Here is an 18358-nt window from a genome sequence, read left to right as displayed (position 1 = left end):
TGTCTGGGAAGCTAGGAATCTAAGAGCATTGAGGGTTGGCCCCAATACCTTTTAAATCTGCTAATAGGTAAGAAGACAAGAATAGCCAGACGGGTCAGACCAAAGGTCCATCTAGCCCAGTATCCTGTCTTCCGAAAGTGGCCAGTGCCAGGTGCTTCAGAGGGAATGAACAGAACAGGTAATCAAGTGATTCAGCAGGTATCTGATCATTTTTCAAGCCCTGAAATCAGATATGGCCAACTGAATTTAACAATGAGGATTAACATCAAACTCACACAAACACTGGTCAATGAAGTTTAAATATCCTTAAACACTAAAAACAAGATCATAATGTCTATTGTATTGCTTTATTTTTTTCAAATTAAATGAATACTGTACATTTTAGCAGAATTGGTGAATAATAATTCCCCTTTCATTTAAAAGAATGTATGTTACCATGTCCAAAAGCGCTACCACTGTAAGCTATTTTTTTTTTTTTTTTTTTTTTGTATTACTGGGCTTCATATATTAACCTTGTCATCTATTGGTAGGCTTGGAAGGATTAGAATTTTTTTTGACTGGTAAATGTTGATTTCACCATACACAAAACAAACTGACAAAAATATTTCCATCGATAATCGAAACTGACAGGCTAAGTACAAAAATGCTTCTTTTCAACTTAGTTTGATTTACAGATATTTACTTTGTATATTTTGACCTGGGATGTTGAGAGTTTGTGTTTTAGCAGTTATAAAGCTTCAACTTTTTGAATCTCAATGTCCGTCATTAAATAATTGTTATGACCTCACCCCATAATTTCCTGCAACTGTGAAAATTTAAAGTTGAAAAAAAAAATAGGAAAAAAACAAACAACAACAAACATCATCATCTGTCAAAATTATTTTTAGAACAAATCTAATTCAGCCAAGCCTTTCTATTGATTAGGAAAACTGCTTCCTTGCAGTTGAGTACAAACTTTGACTGAGAAACTGCCTAGTTCCCATATATGCAAGCAATCATAATAGGAAACAAAACTACTCAGAGGTTAGGATACCCTAACTACCCAGATACCACTATGGATATATCCATTATGCCCATCAACGAAAGCTAAAAACAGGCTTCTTCACTTTGAGAAATATTAACTCATTCCAGATGACTGAAGATACGACTCTTTTTAAACAGTTTAGCAAGGTGCAATATAGTAACTTCCCACAATAGCTTTTGTATATTCTCTCAACTCCAGCTTGTCATTTTTCAGCTATAATTAAACAAGACTAAACACACAACAGAACAGCAAACTTTAATGCTGCAAAGCTTGAATTAGCAAAGCAGCACAATATTTGATTCAACCATTCTGGAAGCAATACATTCATGTAATGAAGTTAAGTAGCTCTGTGAGCAAGATTTAACGAGGACTCTCACCTTCATTGTATCACTGCTCAGGCTGAACAGTCCAAGTCACAGATGCCTTTTAAAATACTCGTGAATACAAGTTGATGTTACTATCTCTTCACAAAAAGAAAAGGCATACTTGTGGCACCTTAGAGACTAACCAATTTATGTTTTTATACATCCGATGAAGTGAGCTGTAGCTCACGAAAGCTTATGCTCAAATAAATTGGTTAGTCTCTAAGGTGCCACAAGTACTCCTTTTCTTTCTGCGAATACAGACTAACACGGCTGCTACTCTGAAACCTCTCTCTTCACACAAGACAAGAAAATTTCAAACCCCTTCTATTTCAGCAATTGACATCTTGCAAAGCTACAAGAAGCTTCGGATGTCTGACTAGCTAGTAACATTAGCTTTCTTCCAGAAACATTCTCAACAAGAAATAAAGCCTTCAAATTGCAGAGCACTCCAGGAGGAAAAATGAGTCATTGATATAGTATAAAAATCCTCTCCACATATCCCCAGGAGTCATAGCAGCGTTTAAGTGAGCCAACAGGTATCAGTAAAACTTTTTACCTCATGCCCTCCCTTACCCCTGTCCATGCCCCCTCACTCCCCAGAGGCCAGGGCCGGGAGCAGGGCCATGGCTCGGGGGGGGGGGGGAGGAAGAGGGGAAGAGCAGAAACATGGATAGGGATCGGGGGCCAAGGTTGGGCCCACAGCTGGGGCCAGGAGCAGAGCCAAGGCCAGGGTCAGGAGCGGAGCTGGGTGGCACTCCTTCCCTGCCCTCCATGGGGGCTGGCCTGAGCCTCAGGTGTGCCCCCTAAACATTCTGCCACAGCCTCCTAGAGCACATATCCCACAGTTTGGGGACCTCTACAGTCAAACAAAGGGGCACTATTTTCTGTGCTTCATTTCCATGGGTGGTGGAATAGAGAAAAACTGACAAAACCAATTTCTGAATCACCACCATATGGGAGAAGGAAGCCAGAAATGAGAAGACGATCCAAATAAAAACCAAGAGGAAGAACCAAAAAAAAAAAAAAGTGATGAAAATAATAAAAGATACATCCAGAGAAAAGAGAGAAGCTATGTTTTTTAGGTGAGTCCACAAATATATTTTATTTATTTCCATCCACGAAAGCTTATGCTCAAATAAATTTGTTAGTCTCTAAGGTGCCACAAGTCCTCCTTTTCTTTTTGCGGATACAGACTAACACGGTTGCTACTCTGAAACCATCCATCATGGTGTCTCATCTACATCAATCTTTTTTAAACAATCCTGAAGGAAATGCTGACAGTCCCTAGATGTCTTCTCCAATGTAACCAAAACAAAAATGGGAAAAAAAAACCTCCATCCCCATGAATTTCTAACACTCTCACTAAACAAATGATAAAACACTTTTGTTTAAAGGCAGCCTGCATTGTCATGTGGTAGACTCAAATCAGATTATTTCCAGTTTCTCACTCCCAGGCAGAAGTAGCGGATCTGGACTAGAAATCAAACTTAGCCTAGGTCTGTATTATAGACACTACAGCAGCATAGCTACAGCACTACAACTGTGCCACTGTGGGAATACAGTGTGGACACCTGCTAAGGGAAGGGGTTTTTCCATCGCTGTAGTAAATCCACCTCTCACAGGTGGTAGCTAGGTCAACAGAAGAATTCTTCCATCAACCTAACGGTGTTGCCACTGGGGACAGGTTGGCTTAACTACATCCCTCTTGTACATCACACAGGGATGTACCTAGGTCAACCTAAATTTAAGGTACAGACCAGACCTCAGAGGTCTCATGCACAGCCCGACAGACTGACACAAATTACAAATGAAGTTAATAAAAATGTAGGTTAATGAGTCTGTAGCCTGTGATTTTGACATAGTTAAAAACCAGATAGACAGACGGGCATAGGCAGTGGGCAAAGAAATTTACAATGAGTGTTTCATGGATAGTTCAGAAAGCAGAATGAAAGCTTACATGGTCACATTCAATTTTTATTACAAGGTAACTAAAAAAAGGCTATTTCTATAACACCAGAGATTTCTATCAATGTAACTTACGGCTCATGTTACTTTGTTGGCTATAAGGGGGGGAAGACATGTGACCTGCACGCTATTTCTGTGAGAGAAGAAAAAGTAGGTAGTGCAATGCTGGAAACATAGGCATAACAACGGATACTTGTTTAAACAGAATCATTTTTCTTCCTCTTTAATCCCTGCAGATGCACGTCATCTCATTTGTACTATGGATGGAAAAACCACTTAGCGTTGTCTCATCCAACTTATAAGGTGGCCATTATACCACGCCTTACCCAACATTATACATGCATTAATAGAAAGGTTTTTCTATCAGTACCTTATAAATTTCTCCTTCACATTTTCTCTTTTAGACCCATAAAGGACTTCTTTTATTTACAAGGGTACAAGGAAATCCCTTTCGATTTAGCCATCTTTTAAGAAAATCTGAAACTCTGCCTTTTCTAAAGTGAAAACAGGAACCAAATATACCACTCTGTATCAAGAAGACTGGCCACTGTAATATCTTGAATAAACAATCTGAAAAACCATATGCTAGTTGTGAGAAAGTTGTTTGTGGTTAGGTTTGAGAAATTCATAAGAACACAGGAAACCTCTTGAATTGCTCAAAATCAGTTATGATTTCCTGGGTATTACTACTGTTTTGATTTTTACTGTTCCTTTCTGTGATCTGTATCACTCAGTTAAAAGACAGGACTTAAGGACTGAGGTGAAGCAGGGGTAGCTTAATGTTGTACCTGATCAGTAAATGACTGCTGAAGAACTAGTCATTAAATGTACTGCTTTCTCATTTAAAAGAAAGACAGAAAGAAAGCACTCTTCCCTTTTGCAATTCAATTTCCCTTTCAGTTCTATTTATCAGAGTGAAGTATTTAACCAAAGCATTGAGTATTTCTCAAGACTAACGCTACACTTTTCCAATAATTGATGTTAAAAGGTTTAACAACTCTGGTATTATACTCATTCTTAGTGCAACATAACTGATTACAAGATAAACACTAAAGAAATAATTTCATAAAAATTGCTTTTTATATTATGGACATTAAACAACATAGTTTGTACTTTTAACATTTATATTCTAGTTCTTTATAATACCAAAAAGCACCGATTAAACAAAAACTGAAAACTGCCATTTAAGCTTTTATATATATATAAATATATAAAAAACTTCTTTGAAGGACAGAAACACTAGGAAGAAATCACAAATAAAGTATTAAAAGGACACAGTCAGGTCCAGTTCACACAACAACTTTGTGTGTGTGTGTGTATACACGCATGCGCACACACACACACAAACCCTAGCCCCACTTGAAATGTTTCCATGTTTTGTCATGTTGTAGTTATTTATTTTAATTACCACAAGAGAACCAGCTTCCCATCCCAAAGACATTTTCCTGCAGTATTTGCATTGTGTTAGGAGGACTAGAAAGTGAAACTGATTACAAACAAAACAACTAAATTGATTAGTCTGTTTTCACTGTCAAAGATGAATGACACACAAGTATTCAATTTTCATTGTCTGCTTTTTAAAACTATTAATGTATTAGTAGCATATATAAGGAGATAAATTATTAGATTAAAAATACTAAGTGTGTTTATTCAGTTTTATGCATAGTAACAGAATGCTATATACACATTACAAATTACACCACCATGAAAAGCTTTGCTAGCTTTCACTAGTCACATGATTCTATAATTTACTTAAAGACACTTTGTATCTTCAGATAAATGTACCTTCAGATAAACATTCTAGTATGTGCTATCTATAGTAATTAAAGTGTTCAAGTGTAGCAGCCTCTATCTGTGGATGTACCGAAGCCAAACAAGGCCTCATAACCCATAATTCACAACAAGAAGTTAGTTAAAAACTAATCTTTAGCATCTAGCAGCTCAGGATTCTACTCCAGTAAAAGCAGCTTTAGGCTGGAAAATAAGAACAGTCTGACCTCTAACAAGAAACGGCAGATGAAATTCTAGTGGATTAAAACAACTACCATTTATGTACAGTCTTCTGCAGAAATCTCAGCAGTAAATAAAAATAGCAAGTGGAAAATTAAGTTTCTGCAGCCATCTTTTCAAAGAAATAGAACAAAGGTAAGCGTGTATTCCGATCTTCCTTCTGATATTTCTACCAATACTTCAACAAGGCAACCAAGTATTCATGTTCTGCAGATACATAGGGTTAAAATGAGATGATTTCATAAATATTACATGTATAAAATATTGTTACATTTTGGTCTTTAGACTAGTAATAACTGGTCAGAGTACCTGAAAAGAGCTTGTGCACTTTTAATCATAGCCACTATCTATAAAGTCCTGTAGACTTTCAATTACTTATCAAGTCTTGATGCTATGAAAAGAAAATGCAGCAAGAGATTGCATTTCACTCCGGTGAATTTATAGAAGCAAACATTTTTACAGATTAAACAAATACAATGTTTCCATCGCAAGAAGTCAGTTGCATTTTAGTATCTCTTCAAATATTCTCATTTTTGATGCTCCACCTTTAAATTATAAATTTAAAGTCCACAAATACCACCATCAGATCAATTAAAGTATCTTATATGCCTTTCGAATACATAGGTTCACATTCTGGTAAAGAATCGTTTGCAATACAGTACTCTAATGAAATCTGTTCAAAAGCAGACCTGCAATGCGTATGTTTTCAGTTTGCAAGATCAATCAATATCCAAACGGCTAACATTTAAGAACGGTATATAGCAAAAGACGCAATAAAACTAGGTGTTTACTTTAGGAACAAGACAATGTTCTCTATAAAATCATGAAGGTTATGTTCCAAGGGGCTCTATGAGGTGTTAGATTTCCCATTTCTATTCACAGTTAACGATCAAAGCTCTTCTACTAACCAAAATACCATCAGGGTTTTAAAACTGCACACACACACCTGCCTTTCAAGAACCAGGGGAGAAGCTGTATTTACAATATGCAACCAGTCTAGGATTGGGCAGGTAGTCTCATCACATTTCACGACTTTAGCCTTTCCTTGAAACAAGTTACAACCTCTATTCCTCTATTAATTTCAGAGCAAACTACCTTTAAGAGAAGGAAGAAAATATTCACGATGTAAAATCCAAGATCATATTTTTGTGTGTGTGTGTGGGGGGGGGGGAATTATGTAACACACACACCCCTTGCTGCAGACTCCATCAACGCAACCATAAAACCAAAACAGAGTCAGAAGCATTATGCTTCGCGCATTCCTCTCCTTCCCACCAACATACATCTTAAAACAAAGTCATTAGCAGAGCCATTGCCTCCCCAGCCACTCCCGGAGACCCGGGCAGTCGAGCCTCAAGCTACATCTCTGAGAAGGAAGAGAACAGCCGCCCTAACCCAAGGTGGGCAAGTCTCCCTTACCAGGAATTACCCACCACTACAACACATCATCGTGCCCGGCTCAGCATTAAAGAGAAGTGCGGGTGGCAACTCCCCTCCCTAGTTTTTTGGGGGTTAAACTTTCCCAACCACCAACACACACACGATAAATCATCCCGATCCGGCTGTCGGGAAGTCTCCCTCACTAGGACAACTCTCTCCTCCCTCCTCCATCATCCTTTGATCTATGATTAGGATCATGTGTTCCACGCTGAGTATGGGGGGGGTAACTCCCCATCGTACCTCTTGCACCCCCTAACCCAGCACCATGGAGGAGAGGGAATAACCCACTTTCATCCCCAGCACCCTGGAGAGAGGCATCATCATCCAGCAGTACCCATCATCCCCCAAAGAACGAAGGAAGCCAAAGACGTTGCCTCCGCCCCCAACTCAGCCCTCCCATAGAAGGTGGTTTTACTCAAGGTAAAGGGATTAATTCCCATATGAAATAAGAGAGGGTTAAATTCCACCGCGAGAGAGGTAAAGGGGATATTACCATGGGGAAAACAGGTTAGATTCCCCCCCCCTCAAGGAGAGGGGCAGGAGGCTCAAACCACACAGACAGGTAGGTAAACTGGGTGCCCCAAAGAGAATGCGGTTAGACCCCATCAAAGAGGGGAACTGGGGGTTAAATGTGATTGAGATTATAAACGGGATGCATGAGATGTCATCGTAAACGGAGTAAACCCCACCTCCAAAAAGAGGAACAGGGGTCCAAGCCTCCCAGAGGGGACAGCTAGGGTGCCACAGGGTTAAATCTATAGATAGGGTGTCACAGGGAATTGGGGGGGGGAAGGGAGGGACTCAAGCCCCACAGAGGACAGGCGGGGTGTCACGGGGAATTGGGGGGGGGAGGCAGGGGCTCAAGCCCCACAGAGGACAGGCAGGGTGTCACGGGGAATTGGGGGGGGGAGGGAGGGGCTCAAGCCCCACAGAGGACAGGCGGGGTGTCACGGGGAATTGGGGGGGGAGGGAGGGGCTCAAGCCCCACAGAGGACAGGCGGGGTGTCACGGGGAATTGAGGGGGGGGGCTCAAGCCCCGCAGAGGACGGGCGGGGTGTCACGGGGAATTGAGGGGGGGGGCTCAAGCCCCGCAGAGGACGGGCGGGGTGTCACGGGGAATTGGGGGAGGGGGGGCTCAAGCCCCGCAGAGGACGGGCGGGGTGTCACGGGGAATTGGGGGAGGGGGGGGCTCAAGCCCCGCAGAGGACGGGCGGGGTGTCACGGGGAATTGGGGGAGGGGGGGGCTCAAGCCCCACAGAGGACGGGCGGGGTGTCACGGGGAATTGGGGGAGGGGGGGGCTCAAGCCCCACAGAGGACGGGCGGGGTGTCACGGGGAATTGGGGGAGGGGGGGGCTCAAGCCCCGCAGAGGACGGGCGGGGTGTCACGGGGAATTGGGGGAGAGGGGGGGGCTCAAGCCCCGCAGAGGACGGGCGGGGTGTCACGGGGAATTGGGGGGGGGCTCAAGCCCCGCAGAGGACGGGCGGGGCGTCACGGGGCAGGGGTTAGAGGCGCCCCCTCACACGCAGTCTCTCAGGGAGGGTTCAGTGCGGCGGGTTCACCCCCCCACCGGGGCTCACTCACCTCTAGCAGCCCAGACCCCAGCGCAGAGCAGCCCAGCGGTGAGCAGCCAGGCGGGCGTCATGAGGGGGCAGAGCATCCCGGGGCGCAGCATCGCTCGCTCTGTCCCCGCTCGGGGGGGGGGAATTGACCCCTAAGACACAGAGGAGGGGCGCCCCCAGCGGGCCCGGCTGCGTCCCGCGCCGCGCGGCGGAGGGTCCGGGGCGCTGAGGAAGCTCCGCTCCCTTCCTCAGAGCCCAGCGCTCTGCCAGCGGCCGCTAAGATCAAGATGGCGGCGGCTGATGCTTAGGCTCATTCTCTCCCGCAGCGGTTACCAGGCGGGGGAGGGGGAGCCGGGGAGAAACCAACTCAAAGAGAGGGAGAGGGATGGGGTATACGGGATGGGAGAAACCACCTCATTCCTATGGAGGAGGGGAACAAACCACTTAATCTTCGCAGAGGGAGAGGGGTGCAAAAGGAGAGAACTCACCTGGGGCAAGAGGGTAGAACCATTTATGGGGGGGGACACACACCTTATTTCTTGGGGTGGATTAGAAGGAGGAGAGAAATCAAACCTGTTGCGGGGGGGGGTGTTCATGGAGGGGAGAGACCACCTCATGGGGGTGGATAACATTTCTGCGGGAAATGTTGGGGGGCGGGGGTTGAGGGAAGGAAAGTACCATCTGGGGCGGTAGACAGATGGGGGAAAAAACCATCTCATCTCTGTGGGGAGAGGGTTGTTTTCACCCTCTACCTGGAAGAAACCAAAACTACCCCAGCCTTTCCTCTGGACTCCTGTCACAGCCAGGGCTGGTTGTGCCCCTGCTCTCCCTCTGCAGAGCCCAGGGCTTCCTCCTGCAGCGTGGGGATGGCTCCATTCCTTTTGCACTGGCGGGGGAGGATGCGGGTGCTCATGGGCCTGCCCGTTTGCATTGTATTAAACATCACACATTGCAATGCCATCTCTCATGATTTGCGCTGTAGAGGTGAGAGCGCAGGCGGGAGGTATGTAGATGCGGACGCACCATCCATTTTGTATTGCATTGCAAGCTCTCATCGCTTGTATTGAAAAGGGGGCAGAATGCAGATGCTGCTGCTCAGTCAATCGTGCACTGCGTTAAGCACCACATAGTGGGCGCTACCAGGATAAAAATAAACAACATTGCAATGCATACTACCGTGGTCTGTGTTGGCTGGAGTGGAAGGCAGAGCTAAATGCAGATGCGTTATTCAGTTTGCTTTACACTGCAATGCAGACTCCCTTGGATGCAGGGAGGGAAGGTACAGATGCTCAGTTCCTTTTGTGTCGCATTAAACTTCATATTCCACTGCAAACTCGCGTGGTTTTCCACTGGATGAGGCAGAGGCGGAGGAGTTAAAACGGTGGCGCCCTGTTACTTATTTAATGTGTGCACATGGAGTGGGTGGATGGTGGGAATGTAAAATGCTGTATCACTAGCAATGCTTTCTCCTTTTTGTATTGTACAGTATTAAAATTCACAAACTGCAATGCAATGAAATCTATCCAGAAACCAAATCCTTCAGTCTTTACTCAGCCAAAAGCCGAGCTGAAATCAAGGACATTTTTCCTAGGTAAGAACGGATGAAAGATTGTAGGATTTACATAAGGAACAGTTTGCAGTATAATTGGCCTAATGCAACAATTTTCAGGAGCCTAGATTTCTCTCCAAAGTATGTAGGATTGTTGTCTTCCTTCTATTATTGTGTACTCTATTTCCATTGTTGTGTTGTTAATTTTTCCTGATTTTCTCCAAAGAATAATTGTTTGCATTCCTGCCATTGAAATTAACTGTGTTACAAGATTGCTCTGTATCTTGCTAATACAAAAATAATACTTTGCTCTTGTATAGCTCCTTCCACATGAGGATCTGGAGTTACTTTACAAACATTAACTAATTAAAACTTCATGACTCAATAGTGGGCCGCTATCAAGTCATTCTTTTAAAAATTACTTTTTAAAAATTCCAGTTCCTGATACATCAGCTTTTAAATAGTATATCCTGACTTTCTAAACATTCCTTTACATTTTTATAAGGGCCTGGCCTGCTCCCGTGTTAATATTTGCAAAGATATTTCCAGCAAGGCTGGAATTGATTCAAGGCCCTGATCCTGCTATAGGGGAGTAGGATCAAGCCCTTAGAGCCTGATTCTTCAATGATAGACGTAGAGGTCTGCCCACAAATATCACATTGTAGGCTGGTAGCTTACCAGGGAAATGGTAAAAGAGGCCTGCATAAAGTACTGTCAAATGCACAATGTGAAAAAAATAGAGAAAAATATGGCGAGGGTTGGTTTGTTTTTTAAAGTAATCTAAGGCCACAATGCTGCAAAGACTTATCTATATGCTTAACTTTAAGTACATGCATAAGTCTTTATAGGATCAGGTCTATAGGTGATTTTTGAGTTGGTGTCCTTTTAAGAATTATTAGTCCCATTTTACAGATGGAGAAACTGAGGCACAAAATGCCTTTCTCATAATTGAGTAGTATAAGCGTTTCTGCATAGAGTAGCTAAACTGTTTTTCAAGTACCTAAGAAGCATGCAGACATTCAGATTAGTGAGATGCATTTTTATGTACATTGATTTTTTTATTAAGACACAGCATTATTAGTTCTATCTGGGAAAACGTGCAGGTGCCTCATGTGGAAGAAGCCTGCATGTGAATAATTCAGTTGCACAGAACCTGTTCAGCAGCAGCAGGATGATGGTCTCAGGTTCCTTTGTTATTATTGCTCTTTGATCAAAAAATTCAATCAGAGAGCCAATTTCAAAAGAGGAAAATCTACCTTCCCAGATGTATAGAGCTTCATAAAAGCCAAAGTGAGACAGACTGATTTTATCATTACAGAGATGACTGTTTTGCACCTATTAGCCATTTCACGCCCACAGTAAAATAAAACAGACTGTTTTGACATCCCTGATACGGTTTTTATTTCCATCTTTTTTTATATATTTAAACTCATCATGTGCCTTTAGTGCTGGCATGACAGATAGCTCTGTTTATCTATAGAACAGGCAGCCCCAGTAACAGCTCCTGCCACATTGCCCCACCAATATACCAGCAAACCAAACTCCAGATGTAGGGGACATCCAGCCTTCCAGAGCCGAGAGGATAATTTATTCACCACACCAGTCAGTCCTTGGTCTACTCTACTAAAAGACAACTAGTAACAATTATTGTGCTGTTTTGTCTTACTCTTATGGACACTTCACCACTGGGAATTGGACAAAGGCCACCAAAGAGCCATCAGAGGCAACTTTCACTCCCTAGCATCCTGGGCTGGATTTAAACTGGATCCTGCAGGTGAAGATTTTCATGCTTTACCAGTCCCCTACATTATTCATCCCACCTCCAGGATGCTTATTTTAGTTTGGCAGCTATATATTCTATGTTGTTGAAATATGACTGCTTCCTCAACATGGAGCCAACATCTTGTGAGCATGTATCCCACTGAACATCAGAGAAAAGTAGTGAAAGAAACAACTGAATGTCCCACATCATTAAAAGGAGCTTGGGGAGTCTAGTGCTTGGAGCAGGACGCTCTGAGACAGAATTCTTGAGTGCTATTCCTAGCAGTGCCAATCTTTTTTTTAAAGCAAGTTACTTAATCTTTCTGTGCCTCAGCTGACCAATCTATAAAATGGTAATAATAATACTTCCCTGTAGGGGTCATTTGAAACTTGTGTTTGTAAAGTAATGTGTGATTCTCACATTTAAGGTGCTATGGATATGCACTGTATTATTATTAAAACAGACCGTCCCATTAGAAGATGACAGAGAGGATTATAGACTGTCTACAAAAATGTAAGTAAACTAATTTATTTTCCCAAGCCCTGGGGCCTGATCCAGGGAGGTGCTGAGCATCCACAACTTCCTATAATGCCAGTGGGAGTGGTGGGTGTTGAGCATCTCTTGGGCTCAGCCACAGGGCAGGTCTGGATAGGCCCACTTTCTTTACACAGTTCCTTACAGATGCATCATTTCCTCTTCAAACTGATGCTCAAAAAAAAAAAAAAAAATGAAACCCTTCAGGGATCTTTTTCTGTGAGGCTCCATCCTGAGGGAACAGCTTCCACTACTCAGATTGCTCTTTGAATTTCCAAGGTGCTATTCGTCAGCTGGAGAAATGCCATATTGTGCATTGTTCAAAGAGTTTTATTAGCGCTTAATACGATCTCCAAGATGTGCCAAGTCTATCATTACCTGACAATAGAATTTTGTTAGTTCATAACAAAATAGTAGGGTTTGGACAGCTTGTATAAACACATTTATGATGTTATTACTTCCTTGGTGGAGAGCAAGAGGGTGGATTTTTATTATTTTATTTTAGGTATAAGCAGCAGCATAGATACCAATGTCTGACTTGGCAATCAAATACGGCTGGTGTGACTACATCAACCAGAGATGGACCCAGAGCATCAGGGCAACCCAAATCGAACATGTTGCTCACCAGCACATAGAAAGATTGAAAAAACCAAGAGTTTGAAAATCAGAAAGCAAACCAAAGTAGTCCCATAAAATTAATTTGCATCCAGAAGAGCAAACGCCCGTTCATTCTACCCACACATTACAACACCTTTGCTAGAACCACCATGTTCTGAAAAGAGCAGGAACCTACAGGATAATACCCTGAGGGAAGACACTCACTGTTATGCTCCCTGTTTGCCAGTTGTGCAGCACTGCTTCTAACTTTGCTGTGTAACCATCCCTTGGCAAAGTGACCAGTTTACCTCACAGCTATTTATTTTGGGGGCTGGACGATGACCCAGACCACTTGCTTTATCAGCAGCTAGAAAGTCAGTCTGCATTTCTTATTCAAGCTTCCCATAAAAATGTCTTGATTTAACAATCTGCTCAACTGTGACGATTTGGAAGTTCTGTCTGTACCAATTCTGAGTTATGGATGAGGTTATGAAATTGTATCATGACATTACCATGTCTTGGAAAGCCTATATGTTTGTGGAACCACTGTGAGTTAGCAGAGTTGTTTCACATTTTTGCCAGGCCAGAGACAATGGTGGGTGACAAAGCAGACAATTGCCTATTCAAAGTAAAATACCTTTGGACAATGGATTTGCTCTAGCTGGGGTAAGACACTTCCTCCTCTTGTCTGAAGGGGCGGGGGGCCCCTTGGGAGCAGTCGAAAGTTACCAAAAAGCAGAACAAAAGCAGCAGGTCACCCCCGCTCCCCAGCAGGAAATTATAAAGGGACACACAGAGGGGACATGGGGGAGGGAGCCATTTTATACCAGATTAAGATGAGGGAGGCTGCAGCGGGGGCAGGATAGGCAAGGGGACAGAGAACCCTGCCTGCCTGATGGAACACAGATGAGCTCCCAAGGGAAAGGTGAGCTACCGAGGGACATTGCGTTTAGGATATTCTATGTGTTTTGTTAAGTAAAGAACAGCGGTGCTAGAATCAGTGCTAAGCCTCTCTACCAGTATGGCTTGGTCTACACTGCAAGGTTAGGTCGACATAGGGTGACCAGATGTCCCAATTTTATAGGGACAGTCCTGATATTTGGAGCTGTGTCTTATATAGGCTCCTATTACCCCCCGCCCCCATCCCAATTTTTCACACTTCCTGTCTGGTCACCCTAGGTCGACATAAGGCAGCTTACATTGTCTACATGAAAATGCACTACACTACACTGCAAGCGTCTACACGAAAATGTCACTCCCGCTGATGTAACTTACCCCCTACAACTACTTAATAACTCCACCTCTGTGAGAGGCGTAGCGTTTAGGTTGATGTAGTTAGGTTGACACCGTGTCAGTGTAGACACTGCATTGCTTACATTGACTGCTACTGCCTTTCAGAAGCCATCCCACAATACCCAACATTGACAATTGAATCGGTGCAAGCGCTCCTGGTGAGGACACGCACCAACAACACAAGGAGCTTAATGTAGATATGGAAAAGCAATTTAATTACTCCAGTGACTGTAAGTCAACGTAACTTAGGTCGATTTAGTTTTATAGTGTAGATTTGCCCTTAGTGTTTAAGCGCTCACAACTACCACATTGGCCCTGAAAGAGAGAAATTGTAAACCAGAAGCTTCACACCTTTTGGGTGGGTTCTACGAGAAGGGTATGCTTAAGTACAAGGGAGCTGAAGGCTCAGTGCTGCATGCAGAGGGGCTAGACAGCTGGACAGTGGGTTACAACACTCAAGAGTGGGGTGCTAGATAGAAGGTCTGAGCTGAGAGAGTATGCCTAGGGACTCAGAGATTGGGGCCATGGCTGGATTCCAGACAGGCCTCAACAGCTTGAAACACCCCAGGGACACAGAGCAACACAGGCTTGGATTCCCCTTGTAGCAGTCCAACTGGGCTAGGAAGGGGGACTTGCTAGGATGTGCAACACCAATATATGCTAGATAGCACATCATATCAATAGAAGCCTCTAGCCCAGCTGTTGCAGTGTATAGCTGAATCCTGACATTCTATCAATGTTTCACCAGCTGAGAGTGTGTTATAATGTATATTTTTCTTTTGGTAAGTAGGAGCCCAACCCAACAAATCCTTACTCACAGGAGTAATCTTATTGACCCAATGCATAATTAAGGACCACACACACACAAGTAAACGTTTGCAGGGCAATTAAAAGACAGCCGCTGATGCATGTGTGATAAGGTACAGATCTGCTAAATTCTTCATGCTTGGGAGTCTATGTCAGAAACAGAATTGTGCATTGACTCTGCATGGGAACTGTAAATGTATTTGGAATCGATTCACAACAGTCTGGACAGTTGGCATATACATACAAGACAGCACTCTCTGCAAAGTAATACATTTTTCAAATTTAAATAATCAAACAACCTGATCTTATTATATACAGCAGAAAAAACAGTATTCAAAAAGCATAATCCAGAATGACATGGCTATTACTGTGTCCTAAAATGGTGAAAACAACATTAAATAACATTACCATCCCAGGTACGATGGTAAATTATTTAACTTGAGTTCTACTAAAACATGTGCTCCTAACATCTCTTTTCCAACTTGAGTGTCATCTCATAAACAGTTTATCAGAAGGAAAAATATTGCAGCGCTTATCTAAATAGTTCTGATCCTCCAAAACCTATGAAGGCGAGACACTGCGGAGAGAATATTTCAGGGCCGCTTTATGTAGATATAGATGCTTTCCCAAATTACCTTAATTAAAAAAAAAAAAAAGAATTAATCTGCAATTATGTCACTTTGTGCTATGGCACTACCAGATCTCAGGGCTTGTCTACACTACCAGCTGGATTGACAGGCAGTGATCGATTTAGCAGGGGTCGATTTATCATGTCTAGAATAGATAAGTTTCAGAGTAGCAGCCATGTTAGTCTGTATCCGCAAAAAGAACAGGAGTACTTGTGGCACCTTAGAGACTAACAAATTTATTAGAGCATAAGCTTTCGTGGGCTACAGCCCACTTCATCGGATGCATAGAATGGAACATATAGTAAGATAGATAGATAGATATACACGTACAGATAAGTTGAAAGTTACCATACAAACTGTTTCAGAGTAACAGCCGTGTTAGTCTGTATTCGCAAAAAGAAAAGGAGTACTTGTGGCACCTTAGAGACTAACCAATTTATTTGAGCATAAGCTTTCGTGAGCTACAAATATTCAAATATTATTCACGTAGCTGAAGTTGCGGAACTTAGATTGATCCCCCCGCGTAGTGTAGACCAGCTCTCGTTAATTAGCCTAGGTTGGGCTGGGTCAGCATGGAGCTGAGAGATTTCCAAGGAACAGGTAGGTGCTGCCAGTATCTCAGTAACTAAAATTCCTCCATAACAGTCAGTGCTGACTAAGGCCCTGAGTCAGTAAAGTCAATGAAATTTAAGTATAAAGTTAAGAACGTTTTTAAGTGTTTTGCTGTACTGGGGCCCCTACAGCCCAGCACATTGACAGAGAGTGTTGTGGTGTTGGAAATGCCAGTTCTGTATGAGACATCAAAATAAGGTCCTAATCCCTCATAATCATTAAAGATCCCTGGGCACTTTCCTAAGATTGTTAAAGACGGAGTCCTAACAAAAGCCTTGCATTCTACCAACCTAAATTCACCCTGCAATTTCAGCGTGAAATGGAAATTGGTTCCTGTCCTAAACTTGGGTAGTGCTGTTTGCTGTTAAACAGCTGCTGTGCTTTATGACTTTCATTGGTGGAGCAAGAGAGCCCTCTCCTCTCTATAAAAATGCAAGATGCTATTATTTTCAGAACTAACAAGATGCTAACAACTAACAAGATGCTATTATTTTCAGAACTAACTAACTAACCTGTACAGAACTAACGTAGGCTTCTTAATCTTTCCCACTAGTCTTCCTCCTACACCTTGGCCTGCCTCTTCATCGCCATAAATATGCAATTTTGTTTTTACTAGTAACCGATAAAACTGGGACAAAGGCCTCTTGGCAGAACACATTTTCTGTTAAAGCTGACAAACTAGTGGACTGGTGTCCTTGAAACACACAGCATGACTAATGCTCGGTTTACAAGGATCTAGGAGCACACATATTTCTTGCACTTGTCAGAATGGAGCTGAGCAGCCAGAAATGAAGAGCTGAGCACCCCCTATTTTTTTCGATGCGTGCTGGAACTCTGGAGAACCCATGGAGTCAGCGCCTATGGCACAGAGACCTACCCATGGCAACCCTAACCCTATCCCCAAGTCCTCTACTAATAGGAATCCTAACCCTATCCCCAAGTCCTCTTCTAATAGGAATCCTAACCTAGGGCGGGGAACCTTACCCATAGGAACCCTAAGCCTAGCCCCAAGCACCCTATGCATAGGAACCCTAACCCTATGGCAGGGACCCCTACACATAGGAACCCTAACCCTACCCCCAAGTCTCATACTAATAGGAACCCTGATCCTAGCCCCAGTCCCCTACCCATAGGAACCCTAACCCTAGGGTGGGGACCCTACCTATAGCAATCCTAACCCTAGCCCCAACTCCCCTACCCATAGGACCCCTAACTCTAGGGTGGGGACCACTATCTTTTGGAACCCTAACCCTAGCAACAACTCTCCTACCCGGAGGAACCCTAGCCATCGCTCCAAGTCCCCTAATCAAAGGAACCCTAACCTGAGGGTGGGGACCCCAACCCATAATAACCCAAACCCCAGCCCCAAGTCCCCTACCCACAGGAATCCTAACCCTTGCCCCACGTCCCCTACACATAGGAATCCTAACTTGAGCCCCAAGTCCTCTACCCATAGTACCACTAACCCTACCCACCAGTCCCCTAACTCTAGCTCCAAATCCCCTACCCACAAGAATCCCAACCCTAGGGCAGGGATCCCTACCCATAAAAAAACTAACTGCACCCCCAAGTTACCTATTGTCCTGGTGTATGCACACACCCCTTTCCCTATTGGGGTGGGTTGTGGGTGAGGGGGCACTGTGGTTACAGTCTACCAGACTGTCCTTGGACGCAAGGCAGTACGGCCAGAGTCAATATGACTGCCCTCGGGATCAAGGCTACAGGGCCTAAAGGCTGGAGTTGGGTTGCGGGATGACGGCCAGGGTAGGGGGACCCAAGCCCTCCCTGCTCCACTGCGTCCCAGCCCAAGGCCCTGTCAGTGGCAAGTGTGGTCACTACCCAGTCAACAGGGATCCTATCACAACACACTGACCTTCCTCGGGTGGAAGATACCAGTCACATCACCTTCCTGGGCCACTTCCTACCGTGTTTCCTGAAGCCAGGGTCCATACTCTGCTGGGATCTCCGAGGTCCTCAGTGCGGGTAGCTCCCCGGTATTCCAACTCCAGTTGGCCGCTCGTAGGCAACAAGTCTCCGGTCTGGTCCTCGGGATCGCTGGCTCCTGCAGTCAGGTACTGATGGAAGTTGTTCCTGGCCTGGCACCTCCACCAAGTGTCCTCCCTCCCTCAATAGAATGAGCTGGGCTGCTCCCTTTTATACTAAGGCAGCAGTTGGAGCATGCCCAGCATGGTCTGAGGGACAGGACTTCC

General features: G+C 43.9%; 1 protein-coding gene and 1 long non-coding RNA gene across 5 annotated transcripts in view; one reads left to right on the top strand and one right to left on the bottom strand.

Moving 5' to 3' along the window:
* The window catches only part of CLSTN1 (calsyntenin 1), a 63635-nt gene extending 54950 nt beyond the window's left edge, over positions 1-8685 (bottom strand). For all 4 annotated transcript variants that reach the window (XM_074933938.1, XM_074933940.1, XM_074933939.1 and 1 more), the window contains exon 1: positions 8388-8685. In XM_074933938.1, coding sequence (XP_074790039.1) covers positions 8388-8478 — 91 coding nt within the window. In that variant the 5' untranslated portion in view covers positions 8479-8685. The remainder of the gene's footprint in view (positions 1-8387) is intronic.
* A 462-nt stretch (positions 8686-9147) lies between these two features.
* LOC141974325 (uncharacterized) lies at positions 9148-13067 on the top strand. Its single transcript, XR_012635731.1, has 3 exons — positions 9148-9644; positions 9852-9956; positions 12716-13067. It is a non-coding gene; the product is annotated as an uncharacterized LOC141974325 (long non-coding RNA).
* Positions 13068-18358: the final 5291 nt, after the last annotated feature.

This window comes from Natator depressus, chromosome 18, assembly GCF_965152275.1.
Source record: "Natator depressus isolate rNatDep1 chromosome 18, rNatDep2.hap1, whole genome shotgun sequence".
NCBI lineage: Eukaryota > Metazoa > Chordata > Testudines > Cheloniidae > Natator > Natator depressus.
Note: the sequence above shows the minus strand (reverse complement) of the source record. Positions and strands in the feature narration are given on the sequence as shown.